The 24329-nt window shown below is 41.7% G+C and overlaps 1 protein-coding gene across 1 annotated transcript in view; it reads left to right on the forward strand.

Moving 5' to 3' along the window:
- LOC128737042 (BAI1-associated protein 3) overlaps positions 1-20412 on the forward strand; it is a 216613-nt gene extending 196201 nt beyond the window's left edge. Inside the window, exons 7-14 of the mRNA XM_053831589.1 lie at positions 2069-2357; positions 2431-2632; positions 2701-3008; positions 3066-3542; positions 3602-3653; positions 3714-5042; positions 19990-20239; positions 20321-20412. Coding sequence (XP_053687564.1) covers positions 2069-2357; positions 2431-2632; positions 2701-3008; positions 3066-3542; positions 3602-3653; positions 3714-5042; positions 19990-20239; positions 20321-20412 — 2999 coding nt within the window. The remainder of the gene's footprint in view (positions 1-2068; positions 2358-2430; positions 2633-2700; positions 3009-3065; positions 3543-3601; positions 3654-3713; positions 5043-19989; positions 20240-20320) is intronic.
- The last annotated feature ends 3917 nt before the right edge of the window (positions 20413-24329 follow it).

Below are 24329 nucleotides of genomic sequence, written 5' to 3' on the forward strand. Positions count from 1 at the left end.
TGGCGTAGGCGTATGAACCACGAGTTGCAGGCACTAGTTGGAGAGATTCCCATCGTCGATCTGAAGAAAGTTGGGAGACTACGGTAGGCCGGGGGACGACTGTGCATTGAGATCCGTTCTCTTCAAGAACCCCACCGACACCAGGAATAGAGGAGCTCAACATGCTAGATGGCTCGACCAGGTTGAAGCCGACTTGCGTGTGTCGAGACGCGCAACGCATTGGCGACGAGTAGCACAAGACCGAGTACAATGTAAAGAAATTCTTCATACGGCAAGAGCCACCTCGGCTGATAAAACTAAAGTAAGTTTCTTCGTATAACAACAGAGTACTGATTTGCTCTGACAGGAAAAGAGAGATGATCAAAAAAGCAGCGCTCTGGATAGCCAGAAAAAATCAGTAAAGCACCATAGGACAAACGATACCCTTCCCTCTCTTTGTGCTGAACTCTCCTTTACCGTATGGTACTGACTCAAGGTGCGTAATTAGGCGTAATTGAGAGTATCATAAAAAAAGAAAAAGAGAGTGAAAAATATCGACACTAAAACACGAATAATAAGCAATTCGCTCACAATAAATCAAAATACTGTTGGCAGTAATAATGTACGACATACGTTTTCCACGGGTTACTGTGATCGTATATAACGTTGCATCTGTCAAAAATACTTTCAATAAATTAGCCATAGTCCATTTGCTCGATCCGCAACGTAGGAAGTATTTTGTCACCTTTTACTTCAGTCAAGTTGGTTTTTGAAAATTTTACTCGATTGGACAGCCACGAGCAGGTATTTATGGAAGTATGGATATGGAACTCGAAACCGTACCTCACATCATCAGTCGAGTAAAACAGTTAAAAGTTTGACGACTCTGTTTTGTTTGCACTTTGAAGCGATTCAAGAAAACCGATAATATTAGCAGACAGATAAAGATATCTCCAACTTACATGAATAGAATTTTTGGACATAATACGAGATAGAAAGGAATTAATAGCTTGACCGAATGTCAAAATCAAAGTTGAAATCAAAAGATAGAAAATGCTATGAGGGGGTCATCTCTGTGTATGATATTTGGTTTTCAATTTCAAAACTCTACCTTCTACTAAATATGATCTAATATGATGACTGCCAAAAGTATTAGGATTTTTCCAGAAATGACTTAAAAATAAGTGAAACGTAAGAATGGTTTTGGACGACAGTTCGTTTTGAGAACTTGAATCAATAGAACAAAATCAGCCGACGGTTCATTTTGAAAACAAAGCCATCGTCTCGCTGGTTCTACTTACTGGAGGGAACGACTGTTCTATTTTTCACTCGGTGCCGGTGGGAATAAAATTCTTGACTTTTTACCAGCTTCATGGTTGCGTGAAAATTTCGCCACCCGGAAGAAGTGCAAATCATTTTGCGGCAATCTAGCGCGTTCGCTCTTCCCACAAAATGGATTTACGAATCATTCCGTGGTGCTACCTATGTGATTTGACGTTAATTCAATTTCATTACACAACCATTCGATTCCATGCTGCGAGCTCACACGTCAGAATTTTGCTGCTTTTTATTCCGCAACCAGCCCTTCCATGCCTTCGGGATTGTTTGTCACGTAAAAATATTCCCTTCTCTGGGGGATTCTGGGGTTTTTGTGGGCGGAAAAAAACGAAGAAAATTTCAACAATCTTGGTCCTAGGGAAAAAACGGAAATCAGAAAAGTTCCCATCTCCTAATTTCTCCTCATAGAAAACCGGTAATTGGGTAACAAAATTAGAACTCAGAATCTCTTTAACGCAAAAACTCGACCTCTCGAGCTGGAAGCAGAATTCAATCAAATTCAATACCGCAAACCGGAAGCTTACTGCCGCTTTCAGCACAATTCTATCGATTATTCCGCTTCCCTGGAATCACAAGTTTTTGCCACAATAGTAAATTATTCATGCATGCAAATTGCAAAGATTTGTTCGAAATCTGCTCCCGTCTGTTTGGCTTTGTTCACTTCACCTGCGTCCTAATCGAATCGTACCTATACAATCATCAGCATTATTGTTACGAACCGTCGCTCACCTTTTGCCGTGCCTTTTCGCAGGTTTCAGCGATCCGTACTGCATGCTGGGCATACAGCCATCGGGAACACCACCGCCCCCGTCACCGCAGCCACCGATGACGCCGCGGACGCTCTCCGACACCGGCATGGACAGTCTGGAATCGCCGGAGCACGGCAAACTGCGCAAACATCACAGCTTTCGGTTGAGCTTCAAGCGCAAGGACGGCCGCCAGCAGCGCGATTCGGTCGGACCGGTTCCGGCCAAATTCATCCGAGCGACCTCGGTGAAACCGCACACGCTCTGTCCGAAGTGGAACGAAAAGTTTAAATTGTAAATATTTTCTTCTGGCTTTGAGTTTTCAAATGTGTGTCCGTCCTATTGAGGGTGTTTTCGAACTTTGCAGCGACATTGATGACATTCACTCCGACATTCTGCACCTGGACATTTGGGACCATGACGACGAAAGCAGCGTGCTAGATGCTGTTTCACGACTGAACGAGGTCAGGGGAGTTAGAGGTTTAGGTAGATTTTTCAAACAAGTATGCCAATCCGCACGCCAAGGTTCGCAGGACGACTTCTTGGGTTGTATCAATATTCCAGTCTGTGTGAGTGTTTGAATGAAATCCATCCACTAGAGTTTGTTAAATTGCAAGATTTTTACTTTTTATTGCAGGATATTCCTTCAACTGGCTTGGAAGGTTGGTTTAAATTGGAAGCGAGAAGCTCTCGCAGCTCGGTGCAGGGACGAATCCGACTGAAGCTGTGGCTCTCAACTCGCGAGGATCGCGGTACCTCCGAGGAGGACAACACCCTGGAGGTGAAAAAGTTCGAACGACTGCAAACTATTTTCATGATGCACGAACTGCACTCCCACGAGCCAGCCTGGAAATGGAACGGTGAACTGGCGGGACCATCGCTGACCATCCTGCACCAAATAGCGGTTCAAAGTGATCTCTCCGATCTGCAAATTTCTTTGGCAAAGTACTGAAGCTGACTGTTCCATATTTTTTCACTAATAACTAATGCCTCTTCTTCCAGATTGGTAGCGATTATCCGGCTCAATCGTAAGAAGCCATTGGACACAAAGTTTATCCATCGACAGCTGATCGAGGTGGACAAACTGTGGGTTAACAACTACAACAACGAACCGTTGACACGAGAGTTGGAACAGTGGTTGGCGGATTCCCTGAACGGATTTGTCGAGCGTTCGCTTTGCCACATGCGACGTCATCGGGAAGTTTTCCCCGCCCTACATCCACCGTCACTGGTTCGGTTGGAGTTCCTTCTTCGTTGTTTAGGGTTGCTCGGTTCAATGCGAGCTTTCCGCCAGGTAAGTCCGTTCAGCAAAGGCGTTCGAGGCGAAATTGTTGGCGCTTTACGAAAAGGATCGATCACGTGGTCTCAAGCACAACTTCGCGAAGCTCAACGTGCACCAAATCCGTTGGTGCACTACACCACGATCTTGATTGCGGATCTCCAGCTTGGAGTGACCTACTACCATTCGCTGTTCGATACGTGAGTAAAATAAACGCACCATCATACAGTACCTTCAATCAAATAACGATCTATTACAGAACAAACGGTATTCAGTACTTCAGCATAGTTTACAAACAGTTTGACTCTTTGGTAAGATCCTCAAGCGCCTAGTTCTAAATAATCCAGTAAGTAACTGCCTTCATTCAACAGCTCTCCGAGGAGGTTACCAACCGCATCGAATCGGGCCAACTGCCGGGTACGATCGTAAATCACTGGACAATCTTGGACAACGATCGCGAACCGGACACGGCCCCGTTCGAGATCTACTTCGCACTGCAAGAGTTTCACAACATGAAGTCTCACCTTTCGGTAACACCGCAACCTCCGGAAAAACCCCTCGGACTGCAGAACTTCCACGAGTGGTTCGAACCGGCCGTTCAGCGATGGATTTCGGTTAGCAAAACCAAAGCCATCCAGCGCATCAAGGCTGCGGTCAACGTCGATCAGCTGTGCGAAGGCGAACGGATCGTGCGGCACAGTACGTCGTCAATCGATACCGCATCGTGCTTCTACCAGATACGGGAGTTTTGGAAGAACCTTTCCTGGCCGGATCACGGCTCCGGAGCACACTACGAAGCACTGATCATCGATCTGGTTTGTACCACAGGAAACGTCTATTCGGATTTGATCCATCAAAACTTAACGGAAAGCGGGTACTACGACAAACAGGGTCCACAACGTACGGCCGATGATATGTGCGTTATCGTCAACAACCTGGAGTACGTTCGACGAGCATTGGCTGAATTTCATCCGGAAACGCACCATCTCACGGAGAATGCGGAAAATTTGCTTGATAACACGATTGCTCAATTGGAAAACAAAGCCGATCGAGTGCTGGCGAAGCTGACGGCTTCCATGCAAGGTCCCCTGCAGAAGGCCGTGTTCCATCTGGCTTGGTCGCCGGATTCGCTTCCAGCGAATCAAGCAGTGATGCCTCTTTTGGAATATCTAGACCAACATCTAGCAACGTTGAACGTGACACTTCTCTCGCAGAACTTCTACCGAGCAATGAGTCTCATTTGGAACAGCGTGTTGACGGAATTCGCCAAACAAATGGATGCTGGCGGGGAAGGTGACAAGCCGAGTAACTTCCACGATCGAATGTATGGTGCGTTGCAACTGCTCGGAGAGTTCTTCAATGCCGAAGGCTTAGGACTACCGCCGGAGATTCTGCACAGCGATCTGTACTGGCGCGTTGCTCAACGATTACAGTATCATAAAACCGACACCGACACGTTGATCGATCTGTTCTATCTGCAAAGACTGCAGGAACAGCTGAACACGGTCGGACCGACCGGGCTGGGAGTGTTGTCCGTGAAGGCGTACTTCAATCACGACTCGCTGTGCGTCGAAGTGCTGAATGCCAAGGATGTCATCCCGCTGGATCCGAACGGGTTCAGCGATCCGTTCGTGATCGTAGAACTGATGCCGCGGCGGCTGTTCTCGCACTGCTCCGAGCAGCAGACCAATGTGCACAAGGTTAGTATGGGTTTTTATCTTTGTGTAAACGAGTATGTAAAAGTGTTCCATGTTGGTTTTCTAAAAATGGTCATACCGAACCATATACTTGATTCAACAAAATCATCGTATCGAAGCATTTCATTTGCTTATGGTTGAAACGAACCACTCAATTCTGTGCCATTCAGAATCATTTTTTACACCAATAGTCGTACCGAACCATTTCATGCATCTATGGTCGTACCGAACTATATACTTCACCAACATCGTTTGTACCGAATCATTTCAGTTTATGACCATATAGAAATATTTTAGTGGTCGTACCATCGTACGGAACCAACTTTAATCATTCAGATTCAAATAGGGAGTATTCCATCCATACTGGGAGGATAAAACATGGATGAAATAATTTTCCTATATTGTTCCAAACAAATAACCCTTCGATACAAGTAATAATATTTTATTGTACACGTATGGAATGTAGATGAAAATATTGCACATACGCGCGGCTCAGGATGACCATTCAAGATGCAGCCCTGACCCCTGCAAAGTAAATTTCCTTTTCACGGCTGTGAGGCAAGCTCACCACAGTTCCAAGCCAACACCCGAAGAGCTATCAGGCTCTCTACCAGCCATCATATACTTTTGGTGTTGGGGTATAATTTATGATAAGCCCTATCGTCACATCTCTCTCCTTAAGAAGCGTATTCGCCTGTTCCACAGCTCTACGGTTAACACCGATGATATCGAGATGTCGTCCACAAACCCTAGGAGCGCATGGGATTTCGTGATGATGGTACCGCTTTTCTGCACGTCTGCCCTTCGAACAGCGAAGAGCTGTCACTGATAGCTCGCCAGATTCGTGGGCTTCTGCGTGGGGAAGCTCGCGCTATTTTGGACCACATTTTTACCAACCGGCAGATACGGCCGAAACGCCATGAATGCAATGAACATTATATATTTATAAAATTCAAAGCAGCATACTCTTCAGTCGATCGTGCCAGCTATGGCAGATAACTTACGCACACGGTTTTCCCGACAAGATGATGCGACTGATCACAGCAGTGCAGTGATGTGTTTCGTGTGTAGCTCGGGACCACTTTCGAGCTCTTTCGAGACCCGGTGAGCGTTGAGACAAGATGATGCCTTATGCTGATACTATTTAACATTACACTTGAAGGATTGATTCGACGATTCCACGAGTGGGCTTAGAAGGAGAGGTGCAATTTTCGGTACGAGAAAACAACTGCTAAGATTCGCAGATAACTTCAATTTTATAGTCAAAAACGGGCACTCTCCACGAACGGAAATCGGTACGACGAACTAGAATGAGTCAAAAAGTTTGTGTACTAGAGATAGCTAGTGACCATGGAAAACACCACGAGTAAGAACATCCAACGGAACATAAAAACAGGAAATCGGGCATACTTTGCCATTCACAAGACTCCATGATCAAGAAGTATATACAGCTGTACGAAATTGACAATGTACAAACACAGTCGTAAAACTAGAATATTAGGGTAGCCCTAACCCCGCTAATCACAGCCGTAGCGTGGCATTGTGGCGCCCATGACGAAGACCAGATTTAGCATTCCCGCGTTTCTTAAATCCATGTTCTTTCCGATAATATTTTAAACCACCAACCAGATTCTGAACCTGCATCAAATTCTAAACCAAATTTTGCGTCAGATCTTGTTCCAAATTTTGTAACAAATTTGGGAGCAGATTTGGACTAAATTCTGGACCAGATTTTGGACCACATTTTTTGTCAGGTTTTGAATCAGATTGTGGACCTTGAGCAGATTTTGGACCACAGTTTTTTGAACCATCTACCAGATTTTGGATCAGGTTTTGAACCATACTCCGGACCTGGACTAGATTGCGAACCGCATTTTTTTATTAAGTTTTGTTTCAAATTTTAGAACAGATTTAGACTAGATTCTAGACCTACTTTTAAACCACATTTTTTATCAGATTTTTGACTTGCTTTTAAATAAAACTTTGGATTAGATATGGACCCAAAATTCTAGACCTGGTCTGAATCACATTCTGGATCTGCTTTAGATTCTAAACCAAATTTTGGACAACATTTTTATCAGATTTGGACCAAATTGTGAATAAGATTTTTTAATATATTTTTAATCACCTTTTGGGCCTCACTTTTGATCAGATTTTGGACCTGAACAAGATCTCGGAGCTGCACCAGATTTTGGATGATATTTTGGATGATTTTTGATCAGATTGTAATCCAACAACCAGATTTCGGATCAGGCCCTGTACCTGATTCTGGACCTGGACCGTGTTTTGGACGTGAACTAGATTGCGGACCACATTTTTTTTTATCAAATTTCGTTCCAGATTTGTAACCAATTTTGGAACAGATTTGAACTAGATTTTAGACCAGATTTTGGACTGCATTTTTAATTACATTTTGGCCATATTTTATACCAGATTCTGGACTTAAACCAGACGTTGGACCTCTATCAGATTCTAGACCATATATTGGCCCACCTTTTACCAGATGTACGATGGAAATTTCTCCAAGCAGTGCCCGCCGTTCGTCATTCATGTACCAGCGCCACTCTTCGCTTTTCGGTCGTACTCTGCCAAAAAAAATTCCGTATATCTTCCGTAAGCAAACTTATAGACTCAAATCAGAAAAGCACTACCGGTCAGAGGAGGAAAAAGTAGGTCCGACTTCCAGCTTGAATGCGCAATTAGTACTTAGATGGAAGACTGCAAAACTGTTCTCGTGACTAGCTTTCATAGCTCTTCGCACTCGACTGTATTGTATGCTGCCCTAAAATCTATGAAAATATGATGCCAAGTGAAAAGTTGAACCGCAGTCGCCTGGGCCTCCATAAAACCCGCTTTACACTATCCTACAAAATGGGGATTGGCGACGTAACAAGATCTTAGAGAGAGCACCTTTCAGGCGGCGTTGATACCATGTTAATTACAGCAATCCAACAAATCGCTCTGTTTTTAAATGGGATAAATCACCTTTTCCATCAACTCGTCCGGTAGTCTCTCCACCTCCCAAATCATTAAAATCATCCAATGAAGTGCCGGTCGGAGTTCGATTTCTCATCGGACCTCCTCGAAATCGGCTAATAGATGGAGACCATTGGTATTGCCATTAAGAAGCTAATCAAAGTACAGCTTCCATTTGTCAATCTCCTCGCCTCCGTTTGTGGTCCGGATTCCCTCCTCGTCCCTACGCATATCAGGTTTCTGTCTGTGTCCTTTACGCGAATGATTCCCCTTCTCACTTGCGCGAACTAGCGCGTGTCATTAGCCCGGAATAGTTGTATTAAGGAGAAATTAGTCGTTATTGATTCTCTAAATTTCAAAAGCAGTTTTTTTTTTGTTTGGAACAAAAATTCTGTTTATGAAAATATATTTTCTGGCTTCAGATTAGCAAGAAGAATGCAGTGAATACATTTCCAAAAACCCAACAAACATTTTTGTTGTATAACAGCTTATCAAGCGCTTTCTCACTGTATATTAGCTGTATAATGGTTGAATAAACTGCTCTTCAAATAAAATGTTTGTTGGGAGACGAAAAATTAATGACTGCTCATTTCCCGTTAGTTATTCTTAACATCTGCATCGTGATCAACTCAACCCGCGTCGTCGATACTTGGCGAAATTCTCCCTCAAAGCTTCTTAATGCCTCCCCGTTCATCAAGAACAGCGGTTGTCTAGAACAAAACCTGCTGTTCGGATTTACCTTTGTCGAAATGCACCACCTTTTTGAAGCAACCTTTAGTAGCAGCTCAAACTGCAATTTAATATTTTAATTAGCTTAAATATACTTAGTTTACATTCTAGAAATAACTTGCATTTGATAGTTTTTATCCAGGTCCTCCCTCGTGCTACTGAGGTTTGGCATACAAACGAATTCTTCTTCGCAATCGATTTTACAGGCTGTACATAATTTAGGAAATTTTACAATTAGATAATTTTCAATTTAGTATAGATAGATAAGTTTTAGTTCACTTACTTTTTAATTTAACTAGTGTAAGTTAGCGGTAAGCGGAATAAGCTAGTTTTAAGCCACTTAAATCAACCGACTTGTTTAGACTTCCTAAAAGATTAGTACTTTTTCGATCAAAAGCGTAGAATAATTTTAAATAAATTTACCACCAACTATTTGCTTTGCTCACTACTATTTCGAATTCACTACTTCTACAAATTTTTATTCACTAAATAATTATTTTGATTTTAACTTTAAATTTAGCTATTGAAATCGCCTTGCGTTTCACTAAAGATTTTCTGTTTATCTTTTTCCCAATGATGTCAAATTGTCGCTAGAGTTCTGAGGGAAATGTTTGGACAACTGTCTATTACCAAGCAGTGTGCCCAGTGATTTTCAGCACACCCCCGCCCGTAACACTGGTTCCGGTCCACCACCGGAAGTACCGGTTTTACTCGAGATCTCAATCACTGCTAGGTTGGCCACAGCTCTCCTGAAAGCACCTTTCGCCGTTCGAACATCTACCTGCCGTACTCTACCATCACTGCTTTTAAAGACCTTTTCGACGACTCCACGGATCCACTGTTTACGGTGCTTTCCATCGACGACGAACACTAAATCTCCTACCTTCATTTGTTTTCGGTCTTCGATCCACTTTGCTCGTTTATTCAAAGTAGGCAAATACTCTTTAAGCCAGCGCTCCCACATCTCATCAGCTAGAAGCTGCGATCGCTTATACGCGTTTCGCAGAGCCTCTGCGAGGTCCGTAGAATCGTCCACGGCCAAGTCCGTCTCTTTTACATCACCACGGAGGAAATGATTTGGCGTAATTGCCTCGGATTCTTCCGCATCCTGTGGCAGGTACACCAAAGGACGAGCATTGATCATGTCCTTTGCTTCGGACAACGATGTCAGCAGGATCTCATCCGTCAGCTTTCGACCGTCTTCCAGCGTCTGCAGTATCACCTTCACCGATCGCACCATACGTTCCCAAATACCGCCCATGTGTGGGGTACCTGGGGGAGTAAAGTTCCACTTCATCGTTGGACTTGTAACCGTTTCTGCGCATTCATATTCAACTCGTTGCATTTTCTCCCATTCATTTTTTGCTCCCTTGAAATTTGTGCCATTATCGGAGAAGATTTCATCCGGCATTCCCCTGTCGTTAATGAACCGCCGAATCGCCATTTGGCACGATTGCGTTGTCAAACTGTGCACTACTTCGAGGTGCACCGCGCGAACAACTAGACATGTAAAGAGGGCCACCCACCTTTTTTCACGTCGCCGACCTACGGATACTTCCACGGGTCCCAGATAGTCCACGCCTACTGAACTGAATGGGCGAAGTCGTGGCGTAATACGTTGTATAGGCAAAGGTGCCATCATAGGCGCTTGCGGTTCGCAACGGTTGACCCTACACCACGTACAAGACTTCACTACCTGTGCAATCGCCGACCGCAACTTGGGAACGTGGTATCGCTGACGCAGTTCGTTGAACACTGTCTCACGATTACCATGGCCGAACTTTTCGTGATAAAAGAGAATTATTCTATCTGTCACCGCGTGATTTTTAGGTAATATAACGGGATGTTTAACGTCGAAAGCAAATTCAGCATACTGCAGCCTGCCACCAACGCGCATAACGTCTTCAGTGTCAAGAACTGGACACAGATTGTAGATGGGACTGGACTTAGCCATTCGTTCTGGAGTTTGTTCCGGTTTTCGGTCCCGGTTTCTTTCAAGCGTTCTTACTTCCTCCGGGAATCCATCGTGCTGAGCTTGCCTCCACAAGATAGCTTCAGCCGCATGCAACTCGTCCTGCTGAAGAGGTCGCTGGTGGCACTCTGGCATAGCTTTAAGTAGACGTTCTTGTGCCGGGGATGCCTTGGACACTACGATTGGTTGACCCGCCATCTTTCTGCGACAGTTTGAAATGAATCTGACCACGCTAGCCGTGATTCGAAGAAGTCGAACCCAACGAAACGTAGAATTGACGTTAACCACGGAATACGAATAAGCTGCATCATGATGCAGTAAGCAGACACGCATTTCTTCGCCGGTATCGACATCCGGTAATGCCCTGATCGGCCACCGTGTCTCGGACTCCACTAGAAATTCAGGGCCTTTAAACCAGGGGCTGTTCGAGTCTAACGGCGGACCTTGTCCCCACTTGGTCAATACATCGGCAATGTTTGTTTTCGTTAGAACCCAGCGCCAGTCGGAAACGTTGGTATTTTCCCGTATTTCGCCGATTCGAAAAGCTACAAATTGTTTGTACTTCAGCTGATCAGAGCGGATCCAGCTGAGTACTGTTTGGGAATCGGACCAAAGAAACTGCTGGGTGATAAGGAGAGAATGATGCTCTTTAACTGTGCATAACAATCGTGATCCCAGAACTGCTGCCATCAGTTCGAGCCGGGGGATCGACTGCCGCTTCAACGGCGCTACCTTAGAGCGGGACATTACTAGGGAGCATATTACCTTTCCGCGTACTACTACTCTGAAATAGGCCGCACATCCGTAAGCCTGCTCGCTTGCATCCATAAAAATGTGCAACTGCAGAGACTCTATTTCGCTGGAGAGAGCACCGCCGATGTAACAGCGAGGGATACGGATTGCTGCTACCTGTGTCAGAAGACTTACCCAGCGCTTCCACTTTTGCAACGACTCGTCATCAATGTCTTCGTCCCAACTGCATCCTGTCCGCCATAGATCTTGGATAAGTGTTTTCCCGTGGATCGTAAACGGAGCAAGAAGGCCAAGTGGGTCGAAGAAACCCATCACACAGCTTAAAACCAACCGCTTCGTTGGTCGTTGAGTGCCGTCAAAGTACGGCTTGAATTGGGGTCGTTGATCAGTAGCAAAAGAGAACACGTCTTGACTTGGATTCCAAACAATTCCAAGCACGCGCTCGTTTTCTGTTGATTTGTCAACATTGAAGTGGACATGTTTCACTGGCTTTTGTTCACCCAAACGTTTCTTATTTCGAAGCCCGCCTTCGAGTGGATGAATCTCACTTCCTGTGCTCTTCGAATCGCTTCTTCTATAGTATCGACGCTGTCAAAATAATCGTCGACATAATGTTTGTCGATTATCGCTGCAGCCGCATCTGGATACTCCACTGAGAACTCGGACGCATTGAGGTTTTTAACGTATTGCGCCGAGCACGGGGAGCTGGTCGACCCAAACGTTGCTGCATCCATGATGTACACAGTCGGTTCCTGGTCTAGCGGATTTTTCCTAAACAGGAAACGCTGCACTTGCTTGTCGGCTTCTCGTATTCTCAGTTGGTGGTACATTTCGCGGATATCTCCCCCGAAAGCAACACGACGTTCACGGAACAGGCAGATTACTGCGGTCAATGGCGTCAGCATGTCAGGGCCCTTAAGCAACTGGCTGTTGAGCGACACACCCTCCACTGTTGCTGCGGCGTCCCACACGAGACGAACTTTCCCCGGTTTGTTCGGGTTTAGAACGACATTTAAAGGTAAATACCATCGTTTTCGCGGATCGGTTTCCGCCAACTCCTTAGCCGTTGCTACGTGGGCGTATCCCTTTTGAAGGTACTCATTTATCAATTGTCGACACTTTTCGTACAGCGTCGGATTCTTCTCCAGCCGCTGCTCCAGCTGCCTCAGCCGTCGACGGGCCATCGGAAAACTGTCCGGAAATGCTGGGTTGTCGGTTCTCCACAGCAGTCCGGTTTCAAAACGATCACCGATGCGCACAGTTGTGCTTCTCAGAATTTCCCGAGCTCGCATCTCATCCTTCGTTTCCTGTACTATCGCTACCGTTGATTCCTCTAAAGCGTAGTGTCCCTTTAGGAGCTCATACAAATCCTCGTTGCTGACTTCGCGGTGATGACTAATGATGTTCGCACCACTTTTCCGTTCAGCCCTAGGACCGTAGATCGACTAACCCAATTGCGATCGCACCGCTATCGGTTCTCCTGAGTCCCGTACCTTGGCTTCGATAGGTGCAATGGTGTGAAGATTATTTAAACCAATAAGCAAACCAGGATGACTATCCGAGTACGGGACGATCGGTAGACCTTGAAGATGGCTATACTTTGCGGCGATTTCAGAAACATTCAGCGTCTGCTTCGGAAGTAGCAGTTTTTCAACCGTTTGCACTGAGTTTAGTAGTAGCTTTTCATCTTTATCCGAAGCGGAAACCCATAGATTCATTCGGCGGGAGTTCGGCTCGTCACGAGTAATATCTGCGGTCCATTTAATGGTGAGCGGTTGTTTCACACCTTCGGCGCCTAGTTTTTCGGTAAGCGAACGTTCAACAAGAGTAATTGACGCTCCTTCATCAAGGAACGCTAGTGTCGAGACTCGTTTCTCCCCGTGGTGTAAAGTTATGGGAATCATCCGGAAGATAATCGAGCCCGACGCGCGTGAGTGTGTGTTGATTTCGACGGTGTTTTCGAACGGATGAAGCAACGGGTGATGGCGTTCTCGGCACTCCTCAATGTTGCAGCGGATTTTAAATTTACATGGAGCGTTACCATGATCGTTCAGACAGACTCTACAGAGCTTGCTTTTTTCAACTACCTTCATTCGATCTACAAAGGCCATCGCTTTGAAGTCTTGACAAAAACGGAGACGATGGTCCGTTCTTCTACACACTTTACAGGGTCTCACCTTGTCGTTTGCGACTGACTCAGCCTCCGAATTCATAGTTGAACTATGGCTGAAAACTACGCCTTTCTCGTGGTTTCTCACTTTTCCAGCTTGCCCGTAGTTCTTGGTCTTGAATTCCGACCGGTACTCGACACCTGCATTGGCCTCGCATGCCTTGGAAACAATATTAGCGAGAAAATTGGAGAAAGTCCGCAACGTTACTGTTTTCCTTTTATTCCGATAGCGAACCCATTCTCTCTTGTCTCCTGCCGGCAACTTGTCTACCAGATCCTGTATCAGGAGCGGATTAATTAAATGCTGCTTCATGCCCGCCGCCTCCAGGTGGTCACACAGCTGCTCCACTACGTTACCAAAAGGGATGAATGTCTCCAGTCTGTCTGCTCTCGGAGCATCTAGTCGCTTTACCTTCTCCAAATGACAGTGTAACAACTGCTCCGGTCGGCCGTAAAGTTGACGGAGTTTGTTAATCACCTTCGGAACTGACTTTGGCAATAACAACTGCCCAAGTACGCTCTCTAAAGCAGGACCTTTTAAACTCTCTTGTAGGCGAACTAGGTTCTCGACATCGTTAAAACCGCAGGCTTCACTTGAGGCTTCGTAGCTGCCGATGAATAACGGCCATTCTTCGGGCCTTCCAGAGAAAACGGGAAGTTTCTTAGAAATACCGTTCCGTGCGGCCAGCTGGGCTCTCGTAGGTCCCACTCGCTGTCGCCCCAGCCCGTGTGAGGCAGGTTTCCTTTTGTGTGATCGTCGTTCATCCTCAGTTGGTTCCGATTCCTCTGACTCCGACTCTGATTCTTCTCCCAGCTCATCTTCCGTCGTTTCGACATCAGTCTCTACTGCATCGCTTTTATCTCCTTCGTCGCTGTTTTCTTCAACCGATTCGTACTCGTCAACCGAACTTTCTGGCTCTTTCTCTCCCTTTCGCTTCTCTCCTACTGACCTTTTCCGCTTTTCCGAACTCTTTTCGTTTGAAAATTTCGGATGCCGCAACGGCGTGCTCTGATTTTTCATTTTCGGTAGCTTCTGTAATTCCTGCGTATCTTTTACAGGTTTCAGTGGTTTCTCTTTTCTTGCAGTCTTTTTAGTAGCAACATCGCTACCGGCGATGCCCAGTTCCACGGGATTGGCCGACTTATTTTTCGCCTCTTTCATCTTACTTTTGTACGATTCGCGCATTTGCTGCATGCGATCGGCATGAGCCTGCTCATCACGCAGAGCTCTCTCTAGCAGTTCCGTTTCCTGCTGCATTTCTCTCTCCCGCATCTCGTTTTCCATCTGCAGTTTTTTCTCCTTCAGGATTCGGTCCATTTCCATCCGCTTTTCCCTTAGGATCTCCCTTTCTTTCGCCTTTTGTTCCTTCTCCAAAGCTCTCAAACGTTTTTCCAAAGAGGAACCGGATTGACGGTCAGACTTGGTATTGGATTTATCCGATTGCTCATCCGTTACAAGCGTTTTCTTCGGTTTTGCTCCTTTCTTGGCTTCTTCTGCCCTGTTGAGGTGTTCCTCGCCAGCTTTCCGACAGATTTCGGAAGGACAAAACCACTTTTCCTGATTTTCGAGAGATTCTTCGGTAACTCCCACGCACCGGTAATGAAACCACAAATCGCAACCATCGCATCCCACCATACCTTCATTGGTATCCGATGTCATCGAACAAGCACCGCAAGGGGTTAACGTCGTATTTACTGCCTTCACCATCGTATTTGAGGTTATCCGATTATCAAATTTTGAGAATGTTCGGATTTACCTTTGTCGAAATGCACCACCTTTTTGAAGCAACCTTTAGTAGCAGCTCAAACTGCAATTTAATATTTTAATTAGCTTAAATATACTTAGTTTACATTCTAGAAATAACTTGCATTTGATAGTTTTTATCCAGGTCCTCCCTCGTGCTACTGAGGTTTGGCATACAAACGAATTCTTCTTCGCAATCGATTTTACAGGCTGTACATAATTTAGGAAATTTTACAATTAGATAATTTTCAATTTAGTATAGATAGATAAGTTTTAGTTCACTTACTTTTTAATTTAACTAGTGTAAGATAGCGGTAAGCGGAATAAGCTAGTTTTAAGCCACTTAAATCAACCGACTTGTTTAGACTTCCTAAAAGATTAGTACTTTTTCGATCAAAAGCGTAGAATAATTTTAAATAAATTTACCACCAACTATTTGCTTTGCTCACTACTATTTCGAATTCACTACTTCTACAAATTTTTATTCACTAAATAATTATTTTGATTTTAACTTTAAATTTAGCTATTGAAATCGCCTTGCGTTTCACTAAAGATTTTCTGTTTATCTTTTTCCCAATGATGTCAAATTGTCGCTAGAGTTCTGAGGGAAATGTTTGGACAACTGTCTATTACCAAGCAGTGTGCCCAGTGATTTTCAGCACACCTGTCATCTTAATATTAGTGCTGAGACAGCATGTTCCAAATGCAGCCACCAGCACTGGACCCTAACATGAGAACAGACGCTCAAGGCTGACAAGGCTGTTCTTCGGTGCTACACGGAAAGAAATTTGATTCCGATGCCATGAATGAAATCATGAAATGTGAAATCCTGTCAAATCGTGGCTGAACTGCCGTATCAGACAGCACAAAATCATGAATAATAGTTTATGATTTTGCGTTGTGTTGTACTGCAAGAAGCTCGTGATATCATGATTATTATTCATGGTGTATTTTCATAAATCATAAGCTAGAAACCTGGAATCATGAGTCATTTCGCCCGTTTTGGAGATCAAATTTCTGTCCGTGTACACTCAGCATTCGCACGGCTCGTATTCCGGGTTCCGGCTGATACCATGAGGTGGCAAGGATTGGGGTTGCTGGATAAGAGGCTAAGGACCACTACACTATGGGCCAGAAATTGAAATTTCGGGACAAATATATTTGCGGTTAAACGACGTAAAAAAACGGTTTTTAGCCTAATGACAATTATATCTTATTAATTAATGCAGAAAAAGCGAAACAGTCTCCAGCAAAAATATTCCTCTTTAATGTGCAAAATGTTGTCTAGAACATCACATTGAGATGTCTGTTGAAATAAACATGTTACAAGAAGAAATGTGATTTGAGGGGTCGTTTATAATTAAAGGTCTATTGCTAAAAATGGGTAAAAGGTAGAAGTTTGATATCTTCAGAAAAATACTTGAAATTAGTTTATCTTTAATATTCTGAAACCAAAAAGGTGAAAAAAAATTTACTCAAAAAGTTATTACTTAAATTGTTGTTAAAGGAACACGTAAATATTGGACGACCGCTTCAAAAGATGCATCATTTTTTCATTCAAAAAGTTGCCGTAGACCACATTGAGCTGAGACATGCTGTTTAACCGCAAATATTTTTGTCCCGTAATTTTAATTTCTGGCCCATAGTGCACTATGTGGCCTATTGAATATATTCATTTTTGTATTTTCATGGGTAATAAAAAATCTTATCTTTTTACATTTTTCGAAGAGCTGAGCATTTTTTGATCAAAAAATTAGGAACCCATAATTTTTAGTTTTTGAGATATCATGGAGACGCATGGTGTTTTACTTTTACCTGCAATGAATTCGGCTTTATCACAAAACAAATTGAATGCCGGTGATTTTGAAAATGATAATAACTGGTATGAAGATGATGATGGTTAAGGGAGATCTTTTTAAGATATTGAAGCATACAGTTTACCAAACAAATCATTATGCAAAACAAGATAAAATACTCCGCTACGGGCACAGCAATTTGTATGTATGCCGGAATAATTATTTGCATCATGTTAAAATACCCTAAGAGGCATATTTTTACTATTTCATTCGATTTATTAGTTTTGATAGAATCATTAATAGGCTGTGTGTAAAAGTAATTTCGGCAATTATCCAGACAATTACAGTTAGAAGCTGCAACGATTATACACTTTGCATTCGGAATTGTACTGCCGAGACGAAACTGAGAGAGCACCACTCAATGATTCCCATTTGTGGAACATTAACAATCGTTTAAGAAACTACAATTAAAATCAATGAAAGTTATTCTCTGCATCCAACATTATGCCGTGTCGGAGTAAAGATAGTGTTGACTTGACATAACGGTATTCGTTAATTTTGTTTCACTCTATTCGGAATTGAGCTGCTGCATCATCGGTCTGAGACAACATTCTTTATATTCGCGCTTTTCAATACATTGCACAATGAGCAAAAACGATCTCGTAGTCCCAAGAATTAGAAGCCGCTGGTTTGGAATCTTACAAGATACCTATTCTTATGTAAAAAAAATGCAGGAAATCGATCGGTGATGGTTTCATCCTGCGCAGACTTCGGGAAGTAGTCCATTTTGCCCTATTTTATCCAAAAATCATGTTAAAAGCTAATTAAACAGTATAAAAACTTATTTGCCGCCCGTGAAACGAACTCAAATAGCTTCCAAATTTTATCAAAACATCAGAAGAATCAAATCCCATCCATTCCATACTGTGCGAAATGCAGGTATAGTCAAGGGGTCGGACACTCAGCACATTGTGCCGTGGCACTCCAGAGATATCAAGCGGCACATCTCTAAAGCCTTATAAAAATAACATTTATAGGGCTTTACGCACCTCCGGTTCAATTTTACATATGAAATGGGAGCACTGCCAGTTGTCAAAATCATCTCGCATAGTTGCCAGATCTATCAGATTATAACGAATTTAACAAATCTTGCAGTTCGGCACAGTTCGGCTCGTTTCAAGTCACCTAACATAAAAACGGCTGTGCCGAGTGACCGACCCCTTAGGTATAGTCCATTTTGCCCAAATCACCCCTGTATGTATTTACATAGTTGAACATAACACTAGTTAACAAAATAAAACAAAAAAGCATGAACTCAGTAACTCCAAATTCCAAAAAAATGCGTTCTTTTTTGTATTGTTGTGAACAAATTCTCAAATATCTACAGTACTATTATTCTTACAGAAAAATGAAGTTCAACTAATCGATAGCAAATTTTCTCCACTTTAATATGGAAAAAAGAGATTTAAAATTGGTGCACCGTAGCCGGAGAAATGTGTATTTATGTACACATGCTACTTTCTTTCTTTAAGCAAAATTTCAACTTTAATGCATATCTCAAAAACTATCCTACTTTAAATTTTTCTGACCACATTTTCGGATTCAGCGGCCAATTTTACATGAAAAATCACCTTCAGCTTACTGAGTTCATAAATGCTGTGTAATTGGAGCGATTAAAACTTATTCATCAAGATGATCTTATATTCATCTATCAGGGTGATACAAACTTTTCTTTTTTTGAATACGCCCAACAAATTTTTTTTCTTCAGAAAAAATATAGAACACACTAAAATAAGCAACTTTGTTGAATATAGTAACTATCTATCTTTTGCTAGTTGCGATATAATGATTTATTCGAAAAGTACACTTAAAAATCAATTCTGCACAATAACTCCGAATCCAATTAATTTATTGGTTTGAACTGTTCTCCAAAGTTATTCAGTATGATAAAATACACTTTCCTTTGAAGACTGTTTTTACCTTTGAGTTAGTTTTAATCGCTTTAATTAGGTTATCTATGTATATGGGGGTGAATGGGCTGGAAATGGACTATTCTTGCATTTCGCACAGTGTGGAATGGATAGAATTTGATTCTTCTGATGTTTTGACACAATTTGGAAGCTATTTGAGTTCGTTTCACGGGCGGCAAATAAGTTTTTATACTGTTTAAATAGCTTTTGTCATGATTTTTGGGGAAAATAGGGCAAAATGGACCACTTCCCGCAGTCTGCGCAGGATGAAACCACCACCGATCGATTTCCTGCATTTTTTTACATAGAAATAGGTACCTTGTAAGATTCCAAATCAGCGACTTCTATTTCTTGAGATTACGAGTTCGTTTTTGCCCATTGTGCATTGGTACGCGTGCGAAATCACATAAATAATGCGGGAAAAGATGGGTGGAAAATATTTTTATAACTTTTCACGTAATTTGATACATGAAAATTTAACACAAAACCCTAGTCCACTCTTTCAGATATTTTTGGCATTTTAACAAGAACCAGTATTAACCAAAAGTAGTACACACCGCTATTCAGTCACTAATTTATCGTCTAAAGTCCGCAGCTCTACAGCATGGCCACAATCGAACGAAGTGCCCACATGCACGCACTCATTCTAGCTCCATTCTTGATTGATCGACCGATGTGAAATCGGATTCGACAGCTTTCGATTAGCACCAGCGCCATTGAGCGCGGACACTGATAGGATTTTCGTAAATTGACAGCCTAAATATGAGCTCGGAGTGCTCCTGCTACCTACTGCTAAATGGCTTCGGTTTTTTCTGTCTATTTTTTTTTTGTTCCCTCTAGAAAACGCTCCACCCGGTGTTTGATGAATGTTTCGAATTTTCGATCACGCAAGAACAATGCCAGGCGGAAGCTGCCATGATTGTGTTCACCGTAATGGACCACGATGTGCTAACTGCGAACGATTTTGCCGGCGAAGCGTTCCTGTCGCTGACGAACATCCCCGGCGTGTCCAGCAATTTTAACATGAACATTGAAAACTTTGACTGCGTGGCCCAGATGGATTTGCCGCTGCTGGAGATGAAAGACAAAAGTGAGTTAATTTCTGGTGGTAGTTTTAGTTATTTGTTTTGTTTAGTTTTGTTTTTTTCTAACATCGATTTGTCCTTTCCAGGTCACCCTATCCTGTTGATTCTCGAAGGGAGGGTCAGTGATAAAAACGCCATGGATTTTGTGAGAAAGCAAAAAGCTCGTGTCGTAGGCTAGATATTTTTTTGTATAAGCTACCAAGCACATGAATGTCAATCAGAACAAAAAATTTGTAAGTTTACAATTTACACAGACAGATTATTTGTAGGTAATAGAGTTTTTGGAAACTAAGCGACCTGCTGCTGGCGTCTAATTGAAAAATCAATGCTTTCAGAATTAAAGTGTTTTAATCTACTTATTGAACAGAAACGGAATATCTCTATGCGACAGCTAATTTTGTACGAAACTTACTTTTAGATTATTTCGTAAGCGTGTTATCAATGCCTTCACTAACTACGATATACAGTAACCGACATTCGTGTAAATCTTTCCAATGATAGCACTCCACAGAACTAGTGAGCATCCCTTGAACTTGTGGATTAGAAAATGTAGTGAAACCCCTGCTAAAATATGAGACTAACCTTTACTATTGTAAGAAGCTCAGTGCTTGTTTCGAAAAGAGCATATTTTTATACGAATTTGATTTGAAACTATACAAGAAAAAAGAAGTAACTTTAAGTTTAGCTAACTAGAAAACGAATCTTGTACATTCGAATCTTTGTACAGTTAGTCGATACAAACTTTAGAGATGCTATACATAGATTTTCTACCAGCAACAACACGGCTATCAAACATTGAAGCAAAATCAACTCTTTGAAACTGTAAACTTTTTCTAACTCTCCACTCTAGAAAGGACAAAACGAAAACGAACGAGTTAGACGAAGCAACAACAACAACAACAACAGAAAAGAAAACACAATTAACTCTTAAGCTGTAAATTTTCTCAAACAAACTGCAGATAATTTCTTATGAATGAATAACAAACTTAAACAAACGCAAAAATCGAGGAATCGATCGCCGGTCCGCCTTAGTGTGCTCTTCTTAAAAAGGACGGATCGCAATCATTCCGCTTGTATAGAAAAGGATTTGTTTAAAACAAAAAATATCGTACACCTATCTATACACTATCCACCACGAGATGTATCACACACACACACAGCAAATCAACAACGCTACACGTCCATAATATCATGCATACTTACATACATGCATACATACATACGAAGAAACATGAGTACATGCATACTTACACGGGTTAGATAGTTCATTGCCCATTAAGTGTCAATATTCTTCAGTTGAGTTTCCTTCTAAAACCTTCTAGTTTTTGTTATGTTCTGGTTTGCCGACGGAATAACAGAATAAGGCTGATTATGAGACAAATCCGAGTTTCGAATGAGGTTTTATGAATCCTAACGGTAGCACTAACGAACGATGTCTTATAGCAAATTCATAAATTACCCTGGGTTCGTGCCAGCTAGAACCCGAAATTTATGAACGATATGCGCAGTTTGACAGATCGATCCGTAAACCGTAATGCTAGACAGTTTTAAGGAGCAATGAGTCGTCATTGATTCCGTGAATTTCAACAGCAGTTTTCTTATTTGAAGCAAAAGTTCTGTTTATGAAAATATATTCTCTGTGTTCAGATTAGCAAGAAGGATGCAGTGAATACCTTTTTAAAAACAGAGCCCCTGTTTTGGGCCCAAAAGCTGCATCTGAAATTGGGCTTTCTGACGAAAAGTTAATGACTGCCCATTTCTCCTTAACCTGCGATGCAACCTCGGTTAATTTATGAACGCTTTGACAGCAATGGTCTAAAAATCACAAGCAATCAATGGTTTCATGGTCTAAAAATCACAACAATGTTTACGAAGCTAACGCGCATGTATTTGTGTAGGGCGGCATGACAAATGTTTCTGCAAAATTTCTGCAGGTCAGGCAAGTTTTCCTGGCTGTAGAATAACGACAATGCCTTGCGTGAGCTATTTTCATTTATGAATGACGGAAATTCAAACGAATAGTCGACATATTCTTCTTCGTCGCACGAAAAAACGTAGGAAATTTGGCTGGTAGGACTTCTTTACTGATAAAAAGCATTTAAATAGATCCCAGCTCACTTTGATTGTTCGCGTATGATAGACAACAAACTAAAATATTAGGGAATAACTAGTTTTGCATTGTGTGTCATAAAAATGCTGATATTTTTAATAATTTGTGTTGGATAGGACGGGAATAGGCAATTACGACGAAGCAGCAACATACCCTACCAATTTTACTTCAGATTTCCGGTTCAATTTCAAGTCTAATAAACGTCCAGTTTTAATTCCTATTTCAATCCCAACTCAATGTCCCATTTTAAGCCCAATTTCAAGTCTGATTTAAATTAAATTTTGCCTTTCGTTTCAAGTGCAATGTAATGTCCAAATTCGAGACTACTTTAACTTCTACTTTGACTTTCATGTCCAATTTCAAGGTTAATTGAGGTCCAACAGCCAGTATTATTTCAAGTGTAATTTTAAACACGATTTAGAGCCTATTATTCAGTTTAACCCTTTAACGGGCAATATCGTAAAAACGATGCAATCAAGCAAATGACTACTCTATCATGAAGGCGCATTCAAAAGAAGCTCAAGTGTTGATTTTCATGGAAAAATATTCATCTGGAGGACCGCCAGGTATGAAATAGTCCAATTTCTCTTTTTCGTTTTTCATGCCTAACGCTCTACCCAAATATTTTTTCAGTCCAAATATATCATAAAATTGAAATAAAGCATGTAATTTACTCATAAAAAATTTGAAGTCGAACATTTTGTTCTAGATGTCCTTAGTAAAAAAGAAAATATTCGCATCATAATTTTTTTCGGAATTTTTCTGAATTCTTGTTTTTGAAAGATGATAACTTCTGAATACATGATCAGAATGTTGTGATATTAATATCAAAATAACAGGAAATCTGTTCTGAACATATTTTTCATATTGTCAATTCAACACAAATTTCGTATAGCTCTAAAAGTGAAGGCCGTCTACAAACGGTCTTACCCGTTAGAGAGTTAAAGTTCAATTATGGTCCAATTCCAAGTCCAATTTAACAATCCATTTTAAGTTTAATTCAACTTCAATTTTACCACCAATTTCAAATCCAATTAAGGTTCAATCCTAAGTCCTATTCCATCCTCAATTTTGCATAAAATGCCCAATTTCAGGTCTAATTTTAAATGCAATTTTAAACCTGATTTCAGGCTATGTCCAGTTTTAAGACTAATGGAATTACGATTTCCAATTTCAAGAGCAATTTTAAGTTCAACTAAAGTTCAATTTTAAGTGCAATTTCAAGTACTATTCCAAATCGAATTTCAATTCCAATTTAATGTCCCATTTTAAGATAAATTTTTTAATCCAATTTAACTCCAATGTCGCCTCCGATCTTAACCCTCTAAGCAAGGCTCTCTGTAGACGCCCTTCGCTTTTGGAACTTTCTTTTGATTGCATAGTTTTTACGATATTGCCCGTTAAGAGTTAAATCTAACTTCAAGTTCAATTTAACGCCACATTTTAAGTTCAATTTCAAGTCTAATTTAATTTAAATTTCACTTCCGAGTTAAGGCTCAATTTCAAATGCAATTTCAAGTCCAGTTGAGGTCCTATTTGAAGTCCATTTACAATTTCAATTAGTGTCCCATTTTAAGCCCAATTTCAAGTCTGATTTGACTCTAATATCGCCTTCGATTACAAGCGCAATGTAATGTCCCTATCTGAGTCCACTTTCACCTCCGATTTCATGCCCAATTTCCAGTGTAAATTGAATTTAAAGTCTAATTTCAATTCAATTTAAAGTTCAATTAAGTTCCAATTCCAAGTCCAATTTAATGACCCATTTTAAGTCTAACTCAACTTCAATTTTACCACCAATTTCAAATCCAATTAAGGTTCAATTCCAAGTCCTATTCCATCCCCAATTTTGCATAAAATGTTAAGTGCAATTTATAATTCGTTTTCAAATCTAATTTCAAGTTAATTTTAAGTTCAGTTGGGATCCGATCTCTAGCAAAATTCAATGTTCCCATTTAAGTCCAGTTTCAAGTCTAATTTAATTC

This window comes from Sabethes cyaneus, chromosome 2, assembly GCF_943734655.1.
Source record: "Sabethes cyaneus chromosome 2, idSabCyanKW18_F2, whole genome shotgun sequence".
In the NCBI taxonomy this organism is placed as follows: Eukaryota; Metazoa; Arthropoda; class Insecta; order Diptera; family Culicidae; genus Sabethes; species Sabethes cyaneus.